Below are 16,194 nucleotides of genomic sequence, written 5' to 3' on the forward strand. Positions count from 1 at the left end.
GTATATTCCCAACCACTAAACATGGCTTGTGGCTATGACTAGATTTACCTAACTCTCTGGCAGGAAAACATCAAAGAACTCCGTAAGAAATCTGTGACACAGAACTTCTGAGTCAGCAGAGGGCAGAGTAACTATTCAATGGAACTGAGAAATCATGGAATCCTGAGTTAGAAGGGACTCTCAAGGATCATTGAGCCCTGCCTCTGCACAGAACAACTCCAAAAAAATTACACTACGTGCCTGACAGTGCCGTCAAAAGAATGGGAGGGGGTTTGAGGAAAAAAGCAGCTTTTTAAAGACCAATGACTGTATCCCTCCAGCAGAGCTCATTAAAATGTCTTTAATATGATGTTTTACAAAAAGTTAAAAAATTTCCAAAGACATTTGGAAATTGCCTAGCTTGAAAAGACCAAATCTTCTTTGACCTACATTTAATGACATGCTATGAACCTCTAAGGGTTTTGATTCTGTAAAACCTTGATACTGACTCTTGTGCCTTCCACTACAGTTAGTTCTAAATGCAAGGGTTGTCTGCCCTGGGAGCCACTTAGACATGAATCAAATGTACCAGATCAGAACCTTCAGAAAGTCACATCATTTTAGGTTTAAATAGTGCACTGAAAACTCTCTCAAACTCCTAACTCATTTAAACATTAGCACAGCATGGAAAAAAACTTCTATGAATTCAACACAGGCAACTATGTCTTTGACAGAGGTTTTCTGAGTTTGCTGGAAAAAAACACAAAAAGAGCATTGTATCCCATGAGCAACATGAAGTTCATTTGGTGGCTATATCTAAGTGCTATTGTTCTGTAATTGTTGAGTGATATTTTACAAAGTAATGGTCTGAATTAGTAACAGTGCAAATATGCGTCAGGATGAGGAACTGACCTGAAGTTTCCACACTAACTAGATGGCTCATCTCAAACTATTTTCAAACTGTGTGAAAATAGCTTTCCCTTCACATTTTAATTTCTCAGAGTTCATCAGTCCTTCCTTTCTGCTTTCTTTCAGATCACAGCATTCTATGAAGTTATTGGTTTATATTTTTGTGTAAGCTTTCTATCATATAATTCTTTGCTAGCATATACTGATCTCCACTGTTTGTTTTTCCTCTAATTATTTTTATATTGGCTGTACAACTTGATGAATTTGTTCTCTCATTTTATGTTCTTTTTTATTTCCTCTTATGGATAATCACTATTCTATCATTTCCCCCCTTCCTTTTCACCCACTTGTTTACTCTTCCCATCTTAATTCATCTTTTAAAATGTATCTTTCTCATACAATTCCTTCCTCTCTATTTAGAATTCATTCTCTTTCAAAACTTTAAATGCTGACTCCTGCTGCCTTCTCCAAACACCCCAATCCATACAGACATATTGACTAGAGGCTTATTCAAAAATACAATCTTTATGGCCCATAATCCCCCCCATACCTTTTGACTTTTTTATTTTGAGCTTGCCAGTAAAGTACTAGACTTTCTTCCCTCTTCAGTTTCAGAAACAACATTGAAACACAGGTAAACCAAGGGTACATGAGGAATTCCAAGGAAGGGTGGATGGAAGGAAGGCAGCAGAGAGACCTAATATCCATTTTCAGAACAGTCCTCCCTCAGCTTTTTTTCAAGAGATACTGTTCTTTCTTATCACTGTCAGTAATAGAACTACCCTGAGATAATGGAGAATTACACAACTAGATGGATTATTTGGCAATATCCATTATGTTTTACTACTTTCAGACACTTTTGGAATTTCAGTTCTTAGGTCAATTCATGGGATTAGTCAGTTTTATAGTCTTCAGACTTTGTTTTCTGACTTAGCAGAGGCAATAACAAAGATTCTGAGCAGGCCTGGAATGATAACGTAAGAGATAAAAAACTTCTTTTACCTTATATCTTCTGTAAGTTCATCAATCAGCTTCAACCACATCTCAGCTAATCGGTTTTCAGACACTTTAGCCTGCATTCCTGATTTTAATGAGGCTAAGTTGGATTGCTGAGAAATTTAAAAGAAAAGAATTTGCACTTAAAAATTTCCATTGTGATTTATGGTCAGTACAAATTTCAAGATTTTGATCATATTTGTCTGTGTAAAGGCCAAACCAAAAGAAGACTCACGTTTAAACCTAATTTGTATTTAACAGGACTATTCTGGTGTTAGCCCCCACTGTATTAAACAAAACATGCAAATAACAGTCCCACAGGTGTAACCAACAATGCTCCTAACCAACAATGAGAACTCTTCCTTCCCATGGGAATTCCCTGTGGAATCAACCAGGAGTCTATTGAGCCTTGCTAAAATACAGGCCCATGATTAACAGTGCCACTTGTCACACCAAGCAACTTCTAATTTTGACTAAGAAAAAAGGAGAGAAAGTATCACAAAATTTCCACAGTTTACTCAAAATGTCACTTTTTGATTATACTTCTGAATGAAAAAAAAGCAAAAATGAAAAGACTATCAGGAAAAGATAGATTTTAAATGTCTTACCAGTCTTTCAGCCATGTTTAGGATTACATTCACAGGGTCTAATCTGTGACTTATGTCTTCCCAAAAAGAAGTCAGCGTTACAACTGGCTTTGTGTTTGCCCATGGCAAGTAGTAATAATAATTACCTGGTGTGAAACATTTGTATGTAAGATTTAGAATTCATGGCAGGAATACATACTGTACACTGTTGCTACATTCATATAATTTATGTACTACATATCATTAAGAGCATACAAACTACTCCAAATTCACAAAAGGATTTGTATTTTCAAGCCACTATAGCATCTGTTGAATGGTAAACATTCACTTTGAATTGTTTCAAAATCCAACAGATTTTAAAAAATAAATTAGCTGTTAACATGTTCTTTTCCATAACATAATGATGTAGATGACACATTAATATAACTTTTTATTTGAAAAAAAAAATTCCCATTATCATTTTCTAAAGTAAGTCTGATTATTCCGCTCATTACTTCATTTAATACACAGGAGAAAAGAAAGAACTACTCTTTGCAGTTAATTAAAACAAAATATAGCCAAAATGTATTTTCCTGTGATCTAGGTAATTCATTTTTTCTAGGCTGAGAGATACGTGGTTTAAAAACAAGTTATTATTTTATTCTAAATCAGAATATTCAAAGTGTGTTTTCCCTACTTAATTCTAAATACCACTAAATAAACGTGATTTCTTTTCCTTGCAAAGTTTGTGCATATCTAGTTCACAGTCAAAAGATTTCACTGAATTCTGTCAAAATTTCATTGATAACCTCAGCAGCACATATTCCATAAATGCCACTTCATCTCAAAAGCTGTGAAGAGCCACACACTCTTTTCTGTCACATTTCCAGGAAGTGCTCAGTGCAGTTTGGGCTGATAGCCCAAAGCTATGAACAGCCCTTCCAAAAGACAACTCTAGAGCATTTTCCCCCCCACCAGGCATCCTTACCATCGAAAACAGCGCGGCTGTACTGGGTGGTTGATGCCAGGGGTTTACAGGTGCTGTCAAACTTGTTGCCGTAGTTGCCAATGCTCACCTCGAACTGGATGGGCTCCCCCGTGTCTTGCAGCATGGTGGCAGAATGGAACACAGCAGCCAGGCAGAACTTCCGTCTGCGCTGGTATTTCTAACAAAACAACCTTCTCAGTTGCATTTCAAAACAGGACCCACAATTACAGAGAGCAATAGCAGTATCTGAATGGAAATAGCAACTTTAATATTTTTACTATTTTCTGAGAAGAAACCAAAAAATATAATGTGTATAATAAATTAGTGTATTTGATATTATAAAATGTTTCAGATTAACTCTTCTTGCTCCAAGGGCACAACGTTTTTGTAGCCTCTGCTCCTCAGCCACCAGTAACCATCCCTCTTGACCTGGAGATTGAGCTCTATTGTATTGATTTTAGTGAGAGATCACTCTCTAAAAACAACCAGACAAGGCACATCTCCACAACAAAACAAGGATTTACCTCAACAACCAGTAAGTCATCACTAGGAATCATTTCTAATTTTTTTTTAACAGGCTTGCTTTCAGATAATGTAGATAGTTCAATCAGAATTCTCCCTCTATAAGCAACTCCTTCTCCCTGTAACATAAACACATATCAAATAAAAGTTTACATATTTGCTCTAAAGAAGTGTATATTTTTTTATCTGTACATTATCCTGGCTTCACTGAAGTGTTCTCAAAATTACTGCAGAGGCATTGAAGTACATATGGGAACATGTGAAATAAGGCAGTTGGCTTAATGCTAGAAGTGAAAAACAGTTTTGCAAAGAAGGAAAAAAGAAATATGAATTCTTGCAAAGGTGCAGTTAGTGAAAATCAGCAAAATCATTGCTGCCCCTTCAAAAATACCCTTAAAACAAAAAAACAGATAGGAATGGAAAATATTATCATACTTCCTTATCAATCTTAAACATAAAACATTCAAAAATAAAGAGCAAGAGGTGTGCAATGTGAAAAACCCCCACATTAACGTGAATTAATTAATTCATTAAAAATAATTGGGTTCATTCTTTTATGAAAAACAATTAATAAAGAAACTTACCTTTCCAAAGTTTAATTCATCATAAGGGTCTGGGAATCCAGTGTATTCTCTCGGACTTCCATAAAAGTTTAGGTAACAAGGCCCAAATGTTGGCAAAAAGCCAACTTCAGTTTCTCCAGAGTTTGCTAACAGAAGACATTATCATTAAATCTTTGTTAATTACCATATTGAGCCAGAAAGAAACAACATTACTATCAAATCCATTAAAAGATGTTAGATATTAGTTAGGTATTAGTAATATAAGAACACTTTATTCTCTGGATATACCATATGAATTTAGAGTAATTATACCATTGACTGTACTTGTTCCTAACTTCTTTCTTCACTGTAAAACACTTACACTTAATACTATTTCATGCAGCAAAAATCCCACCGAATAAGAAGAATTTAGGTCCCATTCCAAATTCATGTGCAATGGTAATATGCTTTTATGCTAATAGAAAACATGTTTTCTAGAAAAAGGGTGAAACTCAGTAAAAAAAATTTGCAATCACTTAAATGCACAGGCCAATGATCAAACTAAACAGCCACAGAAAAGATGCGCTCTCTAGCAAGAAAAAGAGATGAGAAACAGGTCAGCTTTGCAACTGAAATTGCTTGCAGTGATCTGCAGCACAGAGAGGGATGCCCTTATTTCTCACAGGAAAAGAAGGCTGAGCTAAGACAGTGACAGTAAAGGATCATGCCTTGTGTGACTATGCCACTACTGAGTGACACAAGTGGATTGTAAAAGTGAATGTGACATCTTGATGTAACATTCTGTCAACACAAAGTCATGTATAACCTACACAATATAAAATAAAGATTTGCAGTTCTCTATTTTGTGTTTGTATGCTTTCATATCCTTACCTCTGAATCAGAAACAAATCAAAATTTGAATGAAAAAAACTCCATTGGAATAATGTCCAATTTTTAAAAAATTCTAAGACTGAACATCAGACCTCAGTATGACTAGGTTTAAGATACAGATATGTGTTAAATTAATCCGTTCACTACTTACTGAAGCAAAAAAATTAATTAAACAGAATATAAATTTGAAAACATACAGACAACAAAAAACTGTCCCAAAATTGGAATAAAAATAATTTCTTTTCTATTTTTTTAAATTTAAAATTCAGTTGTTTACTTTTAGAAAGCTAATGATCAAGTATAATAAAAAGTGACTCTGAGAAATTATTTCAGCCTTTACTCAAGTATTACTTTAATAAAGAAAGGAGGATAGTAAATGAAGTACCATGTGGATCAATGTTGATTATCTTTCAGCTGTACTCCACTTGTATTTATTTCTCACTATTTAAATATTTACCAGAAGTTTTTCAAACCCAGATGTCAACCTACACAGTTATGGAAAAAGTCACTCTCCAAGTAGTTAACAGAATCAGATTGTATTTTCCAGATTTTTTTTTATATAGCTTGCTAAGCATAAGCAAAACAGCGACTAATTATTTTAGGCAGCTACTTACTTCTGCAGGGCTCTGCAGGTGCAAATATATCTGTGATCTCAGAGCTAAGTTAAAAATTTCAAGCCATTGTTAGTCTGAGCACTCTGTAATAGCAGCAACTACATGCTCATCTCTAACACACAGCTTGAAGCACCAGCCAAATAGAAATATTTTCAAACCAATTCCAGTGCCAAAACTGGTTTATAGAGTTAGTTATGTTTTATACTCTTTAACCACAATGGTGAAATCTTTTAGACAAACAATTATTAAAAATATTTTTAAGCTGATAGAGTATCTTAGGCAACACTCTTCAGTTTGGGCAATGGAACACAAAATCAGTAACAGGTGAAGATATAAACCTTCATATGATGAAGCCCCTGTTCCTGAAGATGAAAATTCTATATTATGAAAAGAGAAGTAGTTATATGACGAGTGACAATAGCATTTTAAAAAACCCTCATATCACAAAGCAATCTCCTTTTACAATAAAGTTGAAAGCCTGAGAAAATATAAAGTTCATATATGCTAGAATTTTGCCTCTGGTTAATATATGAAGGTATCACTCTTTCTGTACAAATTCCAAAGGTGAAAAAAACAGCATGTATCAGACAAAATATCTTGGTTTGGTGCTTATTTTTCAGCTTTGTTCAATCCTCCTTCACACAAAATACAGACTGATTTTTAAAACTACTTTAAAAATCTTAAGGTCATTTAAAAAACCAGTTACATTTCAGGGCCCCCTAGGGTACCTACATTTACATTTACTGAGGACTAAAGACTAGTTCAGTTTTACAATCCTTTAGAAGCCAGAACAGGCTTCAGGCACAGCACTAAAGAGAAGATAACAGAAATGGCTATTCCAATGCCAGCACCTCAGCTGACATTGGAATCTCCCCAGTTACTGAGTGCCTGGGTTTGAAGTGCAAATGCTCTGTGACTCAGCTGCAGTTCCAGATACACACTCATGTGGGGAGTACAAGCAATCTCTCCAGAACTGAATTTTCCCCAACAGCCCAACCCCTCTGTCTTGGCTTTCCCATTGCCTTCTTCTTTTGCTTCTGGCTGTGCATGGGATATATAAAAAGAATGTTTGCATGAAGTCTTACTTCAACAGCAGTCCTTCTAAGAGGACTACTTTATAAACTTTTATGTGATCAAAAATACAGTTCCATCTAATTCTTGCCTCAAGTCAGTATAGGATTGGAGCCACTAACTTTGTTTTTAAACACCTGATATAGCCACCAACTTAAGGACAAATTGGTCTGTCTCAGACAAGTACATATCATAGAGATTTTATAAATACAACAGAAAAAAATAGTAATTTAGATTCTTATTGTAACAATGGTGAAAATGGTTTTGAGACAGTGTCTTTTAAACTAGTGTAGGTAGTCAGATAAATACATGTTAAGCCCGTTTAACCTTGAGCTTTACAATTCTGTATGGATAACTAATATGCCAAGCTATGTTCATTAAAAAGATATAACAATTTTTCTGGCAAGTTAACACAGAATCATAGTTTGGAAGCCAGCCCAATTGTAGGAAAGATCTTGCTATAAAAAGAGGTGATTATAGATAAAGATCACAAAGAAATTATCAGTAATCACAAAATTATACTAGAATATAAATGTAACTGGATTTTTTCCAATATTTGCCAAAATATTGGCATAAAAAGTGTTTCTTATAATATCTTAAAGAAGAGTTTGATTACAAAACTATTTTCCAATGGGAACAATGTTAGGCACCTCATATCTTGCCTAACTTGCTTTCTAGTAATTAACCAGTTTTGGGTTTTAGCTGTATGAAATTACATATCCAGCCATCTCTGCTGATTGAAGCACATCAATCAATTGTCTGCAATCATAGCAGTGCAATCAAAATCAGAGTTACAAAACAGGAATATGAGCACTCATGCGATGAGATGCAGCCACTGACCAGAGCAGAGACTGACCCAAGTTCTCCCAGGATCTGAAAGCAGCCTAGTTGTGTCCAGGAAATGAGTTCCAGGAAATGTGGTTCTAGATAGTTCTTTTAGGCTAACTGCTCAGGAACATTGCACAGCTTTTAGGTTCTCTTCTCAGAGATAGAATAGCTACTCTTATAAGGTAGCAAAAGAAGTCTTGTTTACCAGTGTCCAAAGAAGTGGTTCTGAAGCACTGACTCCAGATTGTCTTGAAATTAAATATGTTTTAAAAGTAAATTTGCATATCTTACACATGATAGATTGTGATATCACATTGTTTTCTGAATTTGGGAAAGCAATCACAAATCTAATTAATTCATTAACTTACACACACACACACACATATATATATGCATATGATGGAAAATCGAATCTTCAATTACTGTTATTTCCATGATGATGTGGTTTAGTCAATAAAATATTACTACTTTACTTTTAAAAGTCACATAGAATGTTTTCTAAGAGCAATTGTTTTGAATATTTCAGGAAGAGACAATGCTGTTGGCAGGGAATTGAAAAACTATAGATAAATATATACTTTCTTAGAACATTGATCTTTGCCCTTCTGTGTAACACTAGAGAAGACAGTGTGTTGCACACTGCTCAAGCAATTACCTTCAATCTCTCCTCCAGAAGAAGCAATTTTTGAGAGACTTAAATATGTTGTTCCAACAACATCATTTTTTGTAAGTCGATCCCTAGAAAAAGAAAAAAAAAGATTTTTTAAAATAGAATGCTGGTGATCACACACACTGGCAAGCTACTAGTACACGCATTTTCTATGACCTGAAATGCTTCAGTATTATTAACAAAATCAGTAATGACAAGTTACAAAAGTAGGCTGTAGACCATAAATAAGTCACCTGACTTTTACACTATTATTAAACAGTGACAGTGCTCAGTTCTCACTGCACACAATTAAAAATTATCTCATGTTACACTAATCAGATCTCTTGTAAAGAAACCATAAAGGTACTTAAACGCTTGCTTAAATACTCTCATGCACTGTAAAAAAATACCTGACATCTACAGAACAAGACTTTTCTCTGCTTATTATCATTTAGCTTCTTAAGTAATTTGATTAAAAGTCTTAACTCACCAGTCAACAATTGAAAGTTTTATTTTCTCACACATTGAGGGGAACTGAAAAAAAATAGCAATGAAAGTAAAATAACTCATTACTTTTTCACCTCTGTAATGTTAATGCCCTGAGTTCCAAAAAAAGGCTGTTCACTAGAGAAAAAAGGGTAAAAAAACTGACCTTGATTTGAAGATAAATAATTTGATTCCATTCTGGATTAGCATTTTTCTCAATTATATTTGTGCAAACCTGCCAAAAATCAAAACACATATACAACATATCAAAGATAAAACAGAAGAACAAGCATTTACTAGCTACAATTCAGGACACATCATCATCTGATTGGAAAAATTAGGGGTAGTAGTCAATGAATCCTGGATTAATGCTGCAATGAGCCATTGATGCTCAATGAGTTTTCCACTGACAATCACTGTTAGAGTAATCTGCATATGCAGCATTAATGACTTTTGGAGGAAAAGAAAATATTGAAACAATGTTTAAACATGAGATTTGGGTTACCCTACTTTTTATTTTCACTACCTACAATTAAATGAAATTATTAAAGCTTGTTATTTCCACAAGCCACAGTTGAATGTGCTTTTATCACAGCAGAGAAATGAAATGAAGGAATTACTTGATTCCAGCTTTCTTTATACAGATTTTAGGGTAGATGAAGAGTATATCAAAGGAAGAGGCTTCATTATTTGCTAGTCATGTCTTCTAAAGATCTTCGGCACTACTGGGTGTGGTAACCTGACTATATAGCATATTAAATGACTGACAAAAAATTTGACTGATAATGAATAGAAGCTGTGCAGTTGTGCTCCAGATCAAATTAGGCATTCTAAGGAACATATTATTATATAAATGTACAAATGTGGTTAATCTGTCCAGAAAGATCTGTATCACTAATTGCTAAAAGCAATCAGGAACAACTGGTAGGCAAGCAATCTGGCATGTGTCAGTTCTAGCCTTTAGTCATAGATTCCTTTCATTAGTCATCAGTTTTACACCCTATCTCTTGCACCTTGAAGTTCGTCATTTTACAAAGTTAACTTTATTTGTTCATTTATTTTTTATTTCCATAATTCCAGTAAACTTAAAACTCATGCTGGCATACAAAATCTGTTCTCAGGACTAAAATTAGAATACAAAGGTTCAGATATTTACTAAATTACCTTTTTCCCAGCAAAAGAAACTTCTACAAATGGATCTACAAGGTTTTTCTTGTCTGCTTCTCCTCCAAATATTTCCTTGACAGTTTGTGCAAAAGCGTCATCCACTGGAGAAGTGTCAAAGATTAAATTAAGGTATTATTATTATTACTATTATTATTCCTAAATAGTAAGTTGCCTAAATTGTCTAACCTGATAAACAAAATTTTGAAGTGCTGCAGGTAAAAATTGAGAATCTTGGCTTAGGAGCAATTTTAAGAACATAGGTTTTTCAAACATCATAAGAAGTGCCAATGTGCTCCTGAATTTAAAGACATCACTGTATTTGAAAAACATTATACATATATTTGAAGACATTGCTATTTGGCACAGATTTAGATGAGAAAATATGCTAGTAAGGGATTAAAAGGCCCCTATATTCTATTCTCAATAGTTACCACAAATAATTCTAATATTTCTAATGGTATTCTAACATCAATGGAGAAGTAGGGAGCAGCTACATACTTTGTGGAATGTCCTCAGCTCTGTAGATTTTGAGAAGGAAAGTGACCCATCGAAGTGCAGTCCCAGCAGGTAATAAAAGATTACTCTCCACATCATCACTTTCATTATCTCTCTCCCTTTTTTCAACCTGTTGGGGTATAAAGTTGTAGACAAAGAAGACAAGGCAATGTACAGAATTAGAATTAAGGTGATTAGCTAAACCTCTGCTGATTAGCTAAAGGATTGTTGTCAGTTTCATGTTTCATGAAGAAGAAGGAGACTGTATCAAATTATCAAGGCACAAAAATTAAATTCTAGCTAAACTATTTTAGTTCCAGTTTTATCTCTAAAGTACTCAATTGTAGGAGCCCATTATAAACACATTTGCAAAATCAGCATCATCAGACATGATGATTTTGGTACATGCAAAATGCCAACTTTGAGCAAATTTCATATTCATTTCAGGGCATTTACTACAATTAGAAAAGGCTTACAAGTCTGAGATAACTTACTGCTTCCTCATTTAAAAATAAACACACCACAAATAACTAGACATATCCTTGTGATTTCAAGAATCATGAGGATAGAAGAGAGAAACAGTTAATGTGAAACTAAAAGGCAATCTGCCATGGTTCTGGGGACCACATCATATTTAACCAAGGAGTAACAGTATGCAAAAACATCAGACAGGAAGAAAGACAACGGTCAGGTGAGAAAAGCATTACAAGAAAAAATCACCTATTTTCACTTTGACAGAACAGCAGACAGTGAAGGATTGGATTGTTAAACTACCTGCTGCTTTTATCTGCATCAAATTACTTGTGCCTGACTTGTAATTATAGAAGGGTTTGATCTTCATCAGGAAACATTTGGAGCTTTCTGGTACTCTGGTTTCTCTATGGGCTTGTCTATGTTTTGTAGCAGTGGAGACATTCCTGACTTAGTCCTGGAACTGGAATCAGTGTTACTCTGCCTGCCCAGCTATGCTAGGGAGAATTACATATTAGCTTGCATGCAAAACCAGAATAACACATCTCTACTCCCAGTACATGGAGTATCCACAAATGGTAGAGGTTGCTCAACTGAGCAGAGTAACAAAACAAGCTTTGAGTTAGCCACATAGTACATGATGCCCTTGAAACCACTAGTAAATTCCATCTTACAAATACTGCTCACAGAGCAAATTATACAGTATTAAAACAATGGTGGGAGGTCATAAATAAATATCCATTGGTTGGAGAGGGGAAGAAAAACATTTAAATTAAACTTACTGGTGGCTCATCTCCAGTTCCCAGGACAAACATGCTGACTTTCATGTAGCCTTTGGCTCCTGAATTTGTATCTTCAGGATCACTCAGCAAAAGCCATTTTCGCATGACTGCATGGCCTGAAATAAAACAGACATTAACACTGGGTCCAGTAATATCCATTACAAAATGGCAGACATCATATAAGCTATGAGCAATTTCAAAAGTATGCTTTATCCTAAATTACCCTAATTATTTAACAAAATAATCCTGTCCTAGACAGGTCTCAATAGCGCCATCCAAAACAAGAAATCTGGTGTTAAACTATTTTGGCATACTAATTCAGGGACATAGTAATCAAATATTTTTGCATTTTTTTCAAATTATAGGTCTTGGATAAAAAAGAGGTTTGTACTTCATTGTGAATTCACTGAAAAGAGTTATATATTTTTGGATTTTTGAAGTTAATACTTAGAACAGCAAACCTAAATAACTTTACATTAAGTTACTTTTACTTTAGAAATTCAATGAAATGTTTCAACTTGGAATTTCGAGGAAAGAAGTTCTGAAGTAATCATCACTTACCAGGCTCATCATAAACATAGCCAATGTCAATCTGAAATAAAGATCAAAAGCATTACCTCTGAAGAAATACCAAAACAGATAAAAGGTTGGGGCAACCCCCCCGCCATGTTTTTCATGGCAGTACTGCATTGTTCTCTTGTCACAAACAGAAGACAGTTTAGATAGGATATTACTAAGAGGAGAAAGACAAAATGCCTCACACTGAAAAATGAGGGATTTCAAATGGACAGAGCAGCCAAGAAGAAAATGCAAGAAAATATGTATTAGAACTAACACCTGCAGTTATTTTCTTCTTTTCTAAGCTTTTTCATTTACCAGAGACACAAGATGGGGCTGGTTTACTGCTTCTTGAATTCCCTACTCTCTCTCACTCATTACTTTATGTTCAGACAGGCTTTTCAGAACGCTTTTGTTCCTTCTTCCTGCTCAACATCTCATCCTTCAGTTCCAGAAATGAAACTTGTTTTTTTTTAATGAATAATATCCTTTTCTTTATTAAGAATATGACCACTTTTCCCCCAGTGTGTCAAATGTGGACAAGATTGCCTCATTCATTGTATCAGGTTCGAAACATGTTCAGGAATGTAAGTATGTTTGTTCATGGCTGTTTGGGCTAGTATTCCTTGCAGGTAAAGTCTGAAACGTTTTCTAGACAGAATTACCCTTGTGGTTTCCTGTTGGAACGTGTGCCTGCAGGACAAGAAAGTAGCTGAGTGATGTGCTGTCACCTGCTTAGTGAATAATCTTCCACAGAGCAAAGCACCACTGATTGAATCACTAGAAATCACAAAGAAAATAAGAAGTGAGAAGCAAAAAGCAAGCAGCTTAGTGGCAGAAAGTGTTTCATTTAGAAAAAACCACTCTTCCCTCTTTGCATATTTTTGTAAAAAGCTGGTCCAGAGTCCTACTGAATTTACGCAATACCAAATAAGCAAGCAGAAAAGACAGGCAGCACTGATATTGGAAGTGTTGTAACAGGGGATCCCAGTAGCCATTACAACTGTCATGGGAATTCTTGGCAGGCAGATGTCTACTTCCCAGAGCTGACCATAACAAATCCAAACAAAGACCATCTCACTCATATCATCAGAACCACAGACACTACTTTAACTAAGTGAATTTTCCACCATCGTTTTTACTTAACTTCAGACCAAAGGACACCTCTCCACATCATTTGAGAATGTGTACCTTTATGCCACCATACATATCACTATTCTGTCTATTAGCGACCTAATAAAATTATCTCTTCAAACCCTACCTCATACCAAATAATCACCTTACCACAGAAGAAGAAAAAGTTACCTGGATACAAATTAGAGAACTAGGTATATAAACCATGCAAATTTCTTTAACAATAATCTTCTACTCAAATAAAAAATCTGCTTACTAGTGCTTTGAGCAAAGAGTCTCTAGCTTGAGAATCAAGACATCATCAGATAATTCTTTGGCCCCATGAAAAAGAAGTATAAATTTAAACATTTAAAACTAGTACTTAAGTTTTTTTTTCCCATTTTCTTTAATTTAGTCCAGATATGGAGTTTACTTCATACTCACCTTGAATTCACCCATTAGACAGTCTGCTCGGAGAGAGTGAGAATCATACACCTAAAAAGACAGAGGAGCATGAAACAGGAATGTTCCTAAAGAACATGGTGAAAGGGCCAGAGGATGCTACAGGTATCCAGCAGCCTTGTGAATATACACTGGTTTGTCTTACCCGAATGCTAACTGTTTCATCAAGCAGCTCTGAAGGAGTCATGTGGACATTGTAGAAAAATATCTGTCAAGGTAAAAACAAACAAAATAAACCCTGTCCTAAAATAAGAAACACATAATTACTTGAACATAAAATGCAAAAGCATTATTTTAAGAGGCACTTGAAGCATGCCTGATACAGTACTTTTACCCCACCTCCTTCCTGGACATATTATGTGGTAATTTAGTGCAGAATGAAAAACGGAATTTACTAAATTGACTCAGTGCAACACAGACAAGACAGCCACAACTTCCATTTGAACATACTGTCAGCATAACCATGCTGGAAACTTCCAGCACTGCCCTTTGCTCCTTGCTCTGCACTTCATATTTTTCTCAGGGGAACAACATCAGAAATTATAAAGTTCATCTGCCAGAACATTAAATCCTGGTCTAACCATCTCTGTTGTAGCTGTCAAAGAGGCCTTGTTACTGTGATAGTGATTGAAATAATGTGGATTTTTGAAATTCAAGACTGCAGTAATAAATCTGATAGTTTAATAGCATGAAGATACATATCCTATTCATTAGCTTGTTTTCATAGATCATGCCTCACTAAGCTTGGTCTTTGATCCCAGCTATATTCCAGTCAGTATTTTATACAGAAAAGTGGAAGGGTATGTAAACATGGTCCCTCCTATTCCAGTTTTAGACTACTGTGGATACTGAGACTGTCAAAAATTGTTTCAATATAAGGTGCAACCGAATTTCTGCCCTCCCTCTTTTCTCTATGCCTTCATAAATCTTGACTGCTGCCTACAGCACAGTTCAAGTTTCAAAGTTTTATAAATTCCTTGGTCATGCCTATGTGTGTTAAACATGCTTGCCATGCAGTTCCATAATCTGAAATTTTTTACACATGCCCAGACAATGAGAGTTATCCTCATCATTTTCCCTATGACACTTTAGTTTTGTAACATTAGTCTTCCAGCTATGGGATCATTCTTGTGTCGCTTAGACGGCTTTGAATTCTCTCCTGCATTTCAGTGTTTGATGTGCAGTCCCCCTGTACAGAGAATCTAGTTGTGCTTTTACAAATTATGGGTAGCAAAGCAGTGACATTTCCAGATTCCGTGGCAGTCCTATGGTATTGCACTGAGCACTTGTTTGAACACACCTAATTAATTTTTCTGTGATGTTTACAACCTGCACACAACTATTCTAAGTGATTCTGTCACATGGCCAACTGCACCAAAGAAAATGTTCCATATGTCTCATATGAAGTTTGACTTCCTTCTAGATGCTTAGAAAAAAGCATCTGCTGAGCAGATGTCTGCTTAGACTGTCAGTGACAGAGATGTGTTTAGTGATGTGAATACATAAAGAAGGGGACTGGAAATGGCATAATGTGTGTTAGCCATAATTACCCACAAATATTAGTAAATTCTTATTAATTGATCATAATGAAAGCTGTATTAACTATTTCTCTACATTTGATAGCCTCAACACTTCAGCTAGAGTGTTCTCACACCACTTACTTCATCAAAAAATGGGTTATTTCCTCTTTTGATTCTTGTCCGGTGTGTCTGACCACAAACATGAACTTTGACTACTGGTTTTATGTTATTTCCAGGCAACTGACGACCTTCAATGATTCTAACACGAATCTGGAAAAAAATAATCAAATGTTTGTACTAATTCCTTCTCTGTATTGTCTGTGATTCTGATCACAACAATTCCTTATGATACCACCAAAATGGTAGCCAGCACCTGAAGTAGCTGACAGATATGAACCAGACTTTGCAAGCTTAATTATGACAGTAACTAATTCTACAAGACAAGTTAGAGTCAATTATTTCATTAGAGATTTTTCACTTCCCTTTACCATTTTTTAAAAGCTGCTACAGTAGTTTGAAATTTATACAACTATACAGTAAATAAGGTTCATCCCTATTTCAGTCAGAACTGTACAAAATCAGACA

The 16,194-nt window shown here is 35.1% G+C and overlaps 1 protein-coding gene across 2 annotated transcripts in view; it reads right to left on the reverse strand.

Moving 5' to 3' along the window:
* MYOF (myoferlin) overlaps positions 1–16,194 on the reverse strand; it is a 61,042-nt gene that overhangs the window by 27,628 nt on the left and 17,220 nt on the right. The window contains exons 7-22 of one of the 2 annotated variants that reach the window (XM_066323829.1): positions 15,751–15,879; positions 14,235–14,297; positions 14,072–14,122; positions 12,518–12,548; positions 11,957–12,072; positions 10,707–10,833; positions 10,206–10,309; positions 9,208–9,276; positions 9,046–9,089; positions 8,562–8,644; positions 6,346–6,384; positions 4,545–4,669; positions 3,963–4,079; positions 3,439–3,616; positions 2,493–2,617; positions 1,891–1,997 (exon numbers count right to left, since the gene is read on the reverse strand). In XM_066323829.1, coding sequence (XP_066179926.1) covers positions 1,891–1,997; positions 2,493–2,617; positions 3,439–3,616; positions 3,963–4,079; positions 4,545–4,669; positions 6,346–6,384; positions 8,562–8,644; positions 9,046–9,089; positions 9,208–9,276; positions 10,206–10,309; positions 10,707–10,833; positions 11,957–12,072; positions 12,518–12,548; positions 14,072–14,122; positions 14,235–14,297; positions 15,751–15,879 — 1,508 coding nt within the window. The remainder of the gene's footprint in view (positions 1–1,890; positions 1,998–2,492; positions 2,618–3,438; positions 3,617–3,962; positions 4,080–4,544; positions 4,670–6,345; positions 6,385–8,561; positions 8,645–9,045; positions 9,090–9,207; positions 9,277–10,205; positions 10,310–10,706; positions 10,834–11,956; positions 12,073–12,517; positions 12,549–14,071; positions 14,123–14,234; positions 14,298–15,750; positions 15,880–16,194) is intronic. The other variant, XM_066323830.1, reaches the window with a different exon arrangement.

This window comes from Sylvia atricapilla, chromosome 8 (assembly GCF_009819655.1).
Source record: "Sylvia atricapilla isolate bSylAtr1 chromosome 8, bSylAtr1.pri, whole genome shotgun sequence".
In the NCBI taxonomy this organism is placed as follows: Eukaryota; Metazoa; Chordata; class Aves; order Passeriformes; family Sylviidae; genus Sylvia; species Sylvia atricapilla.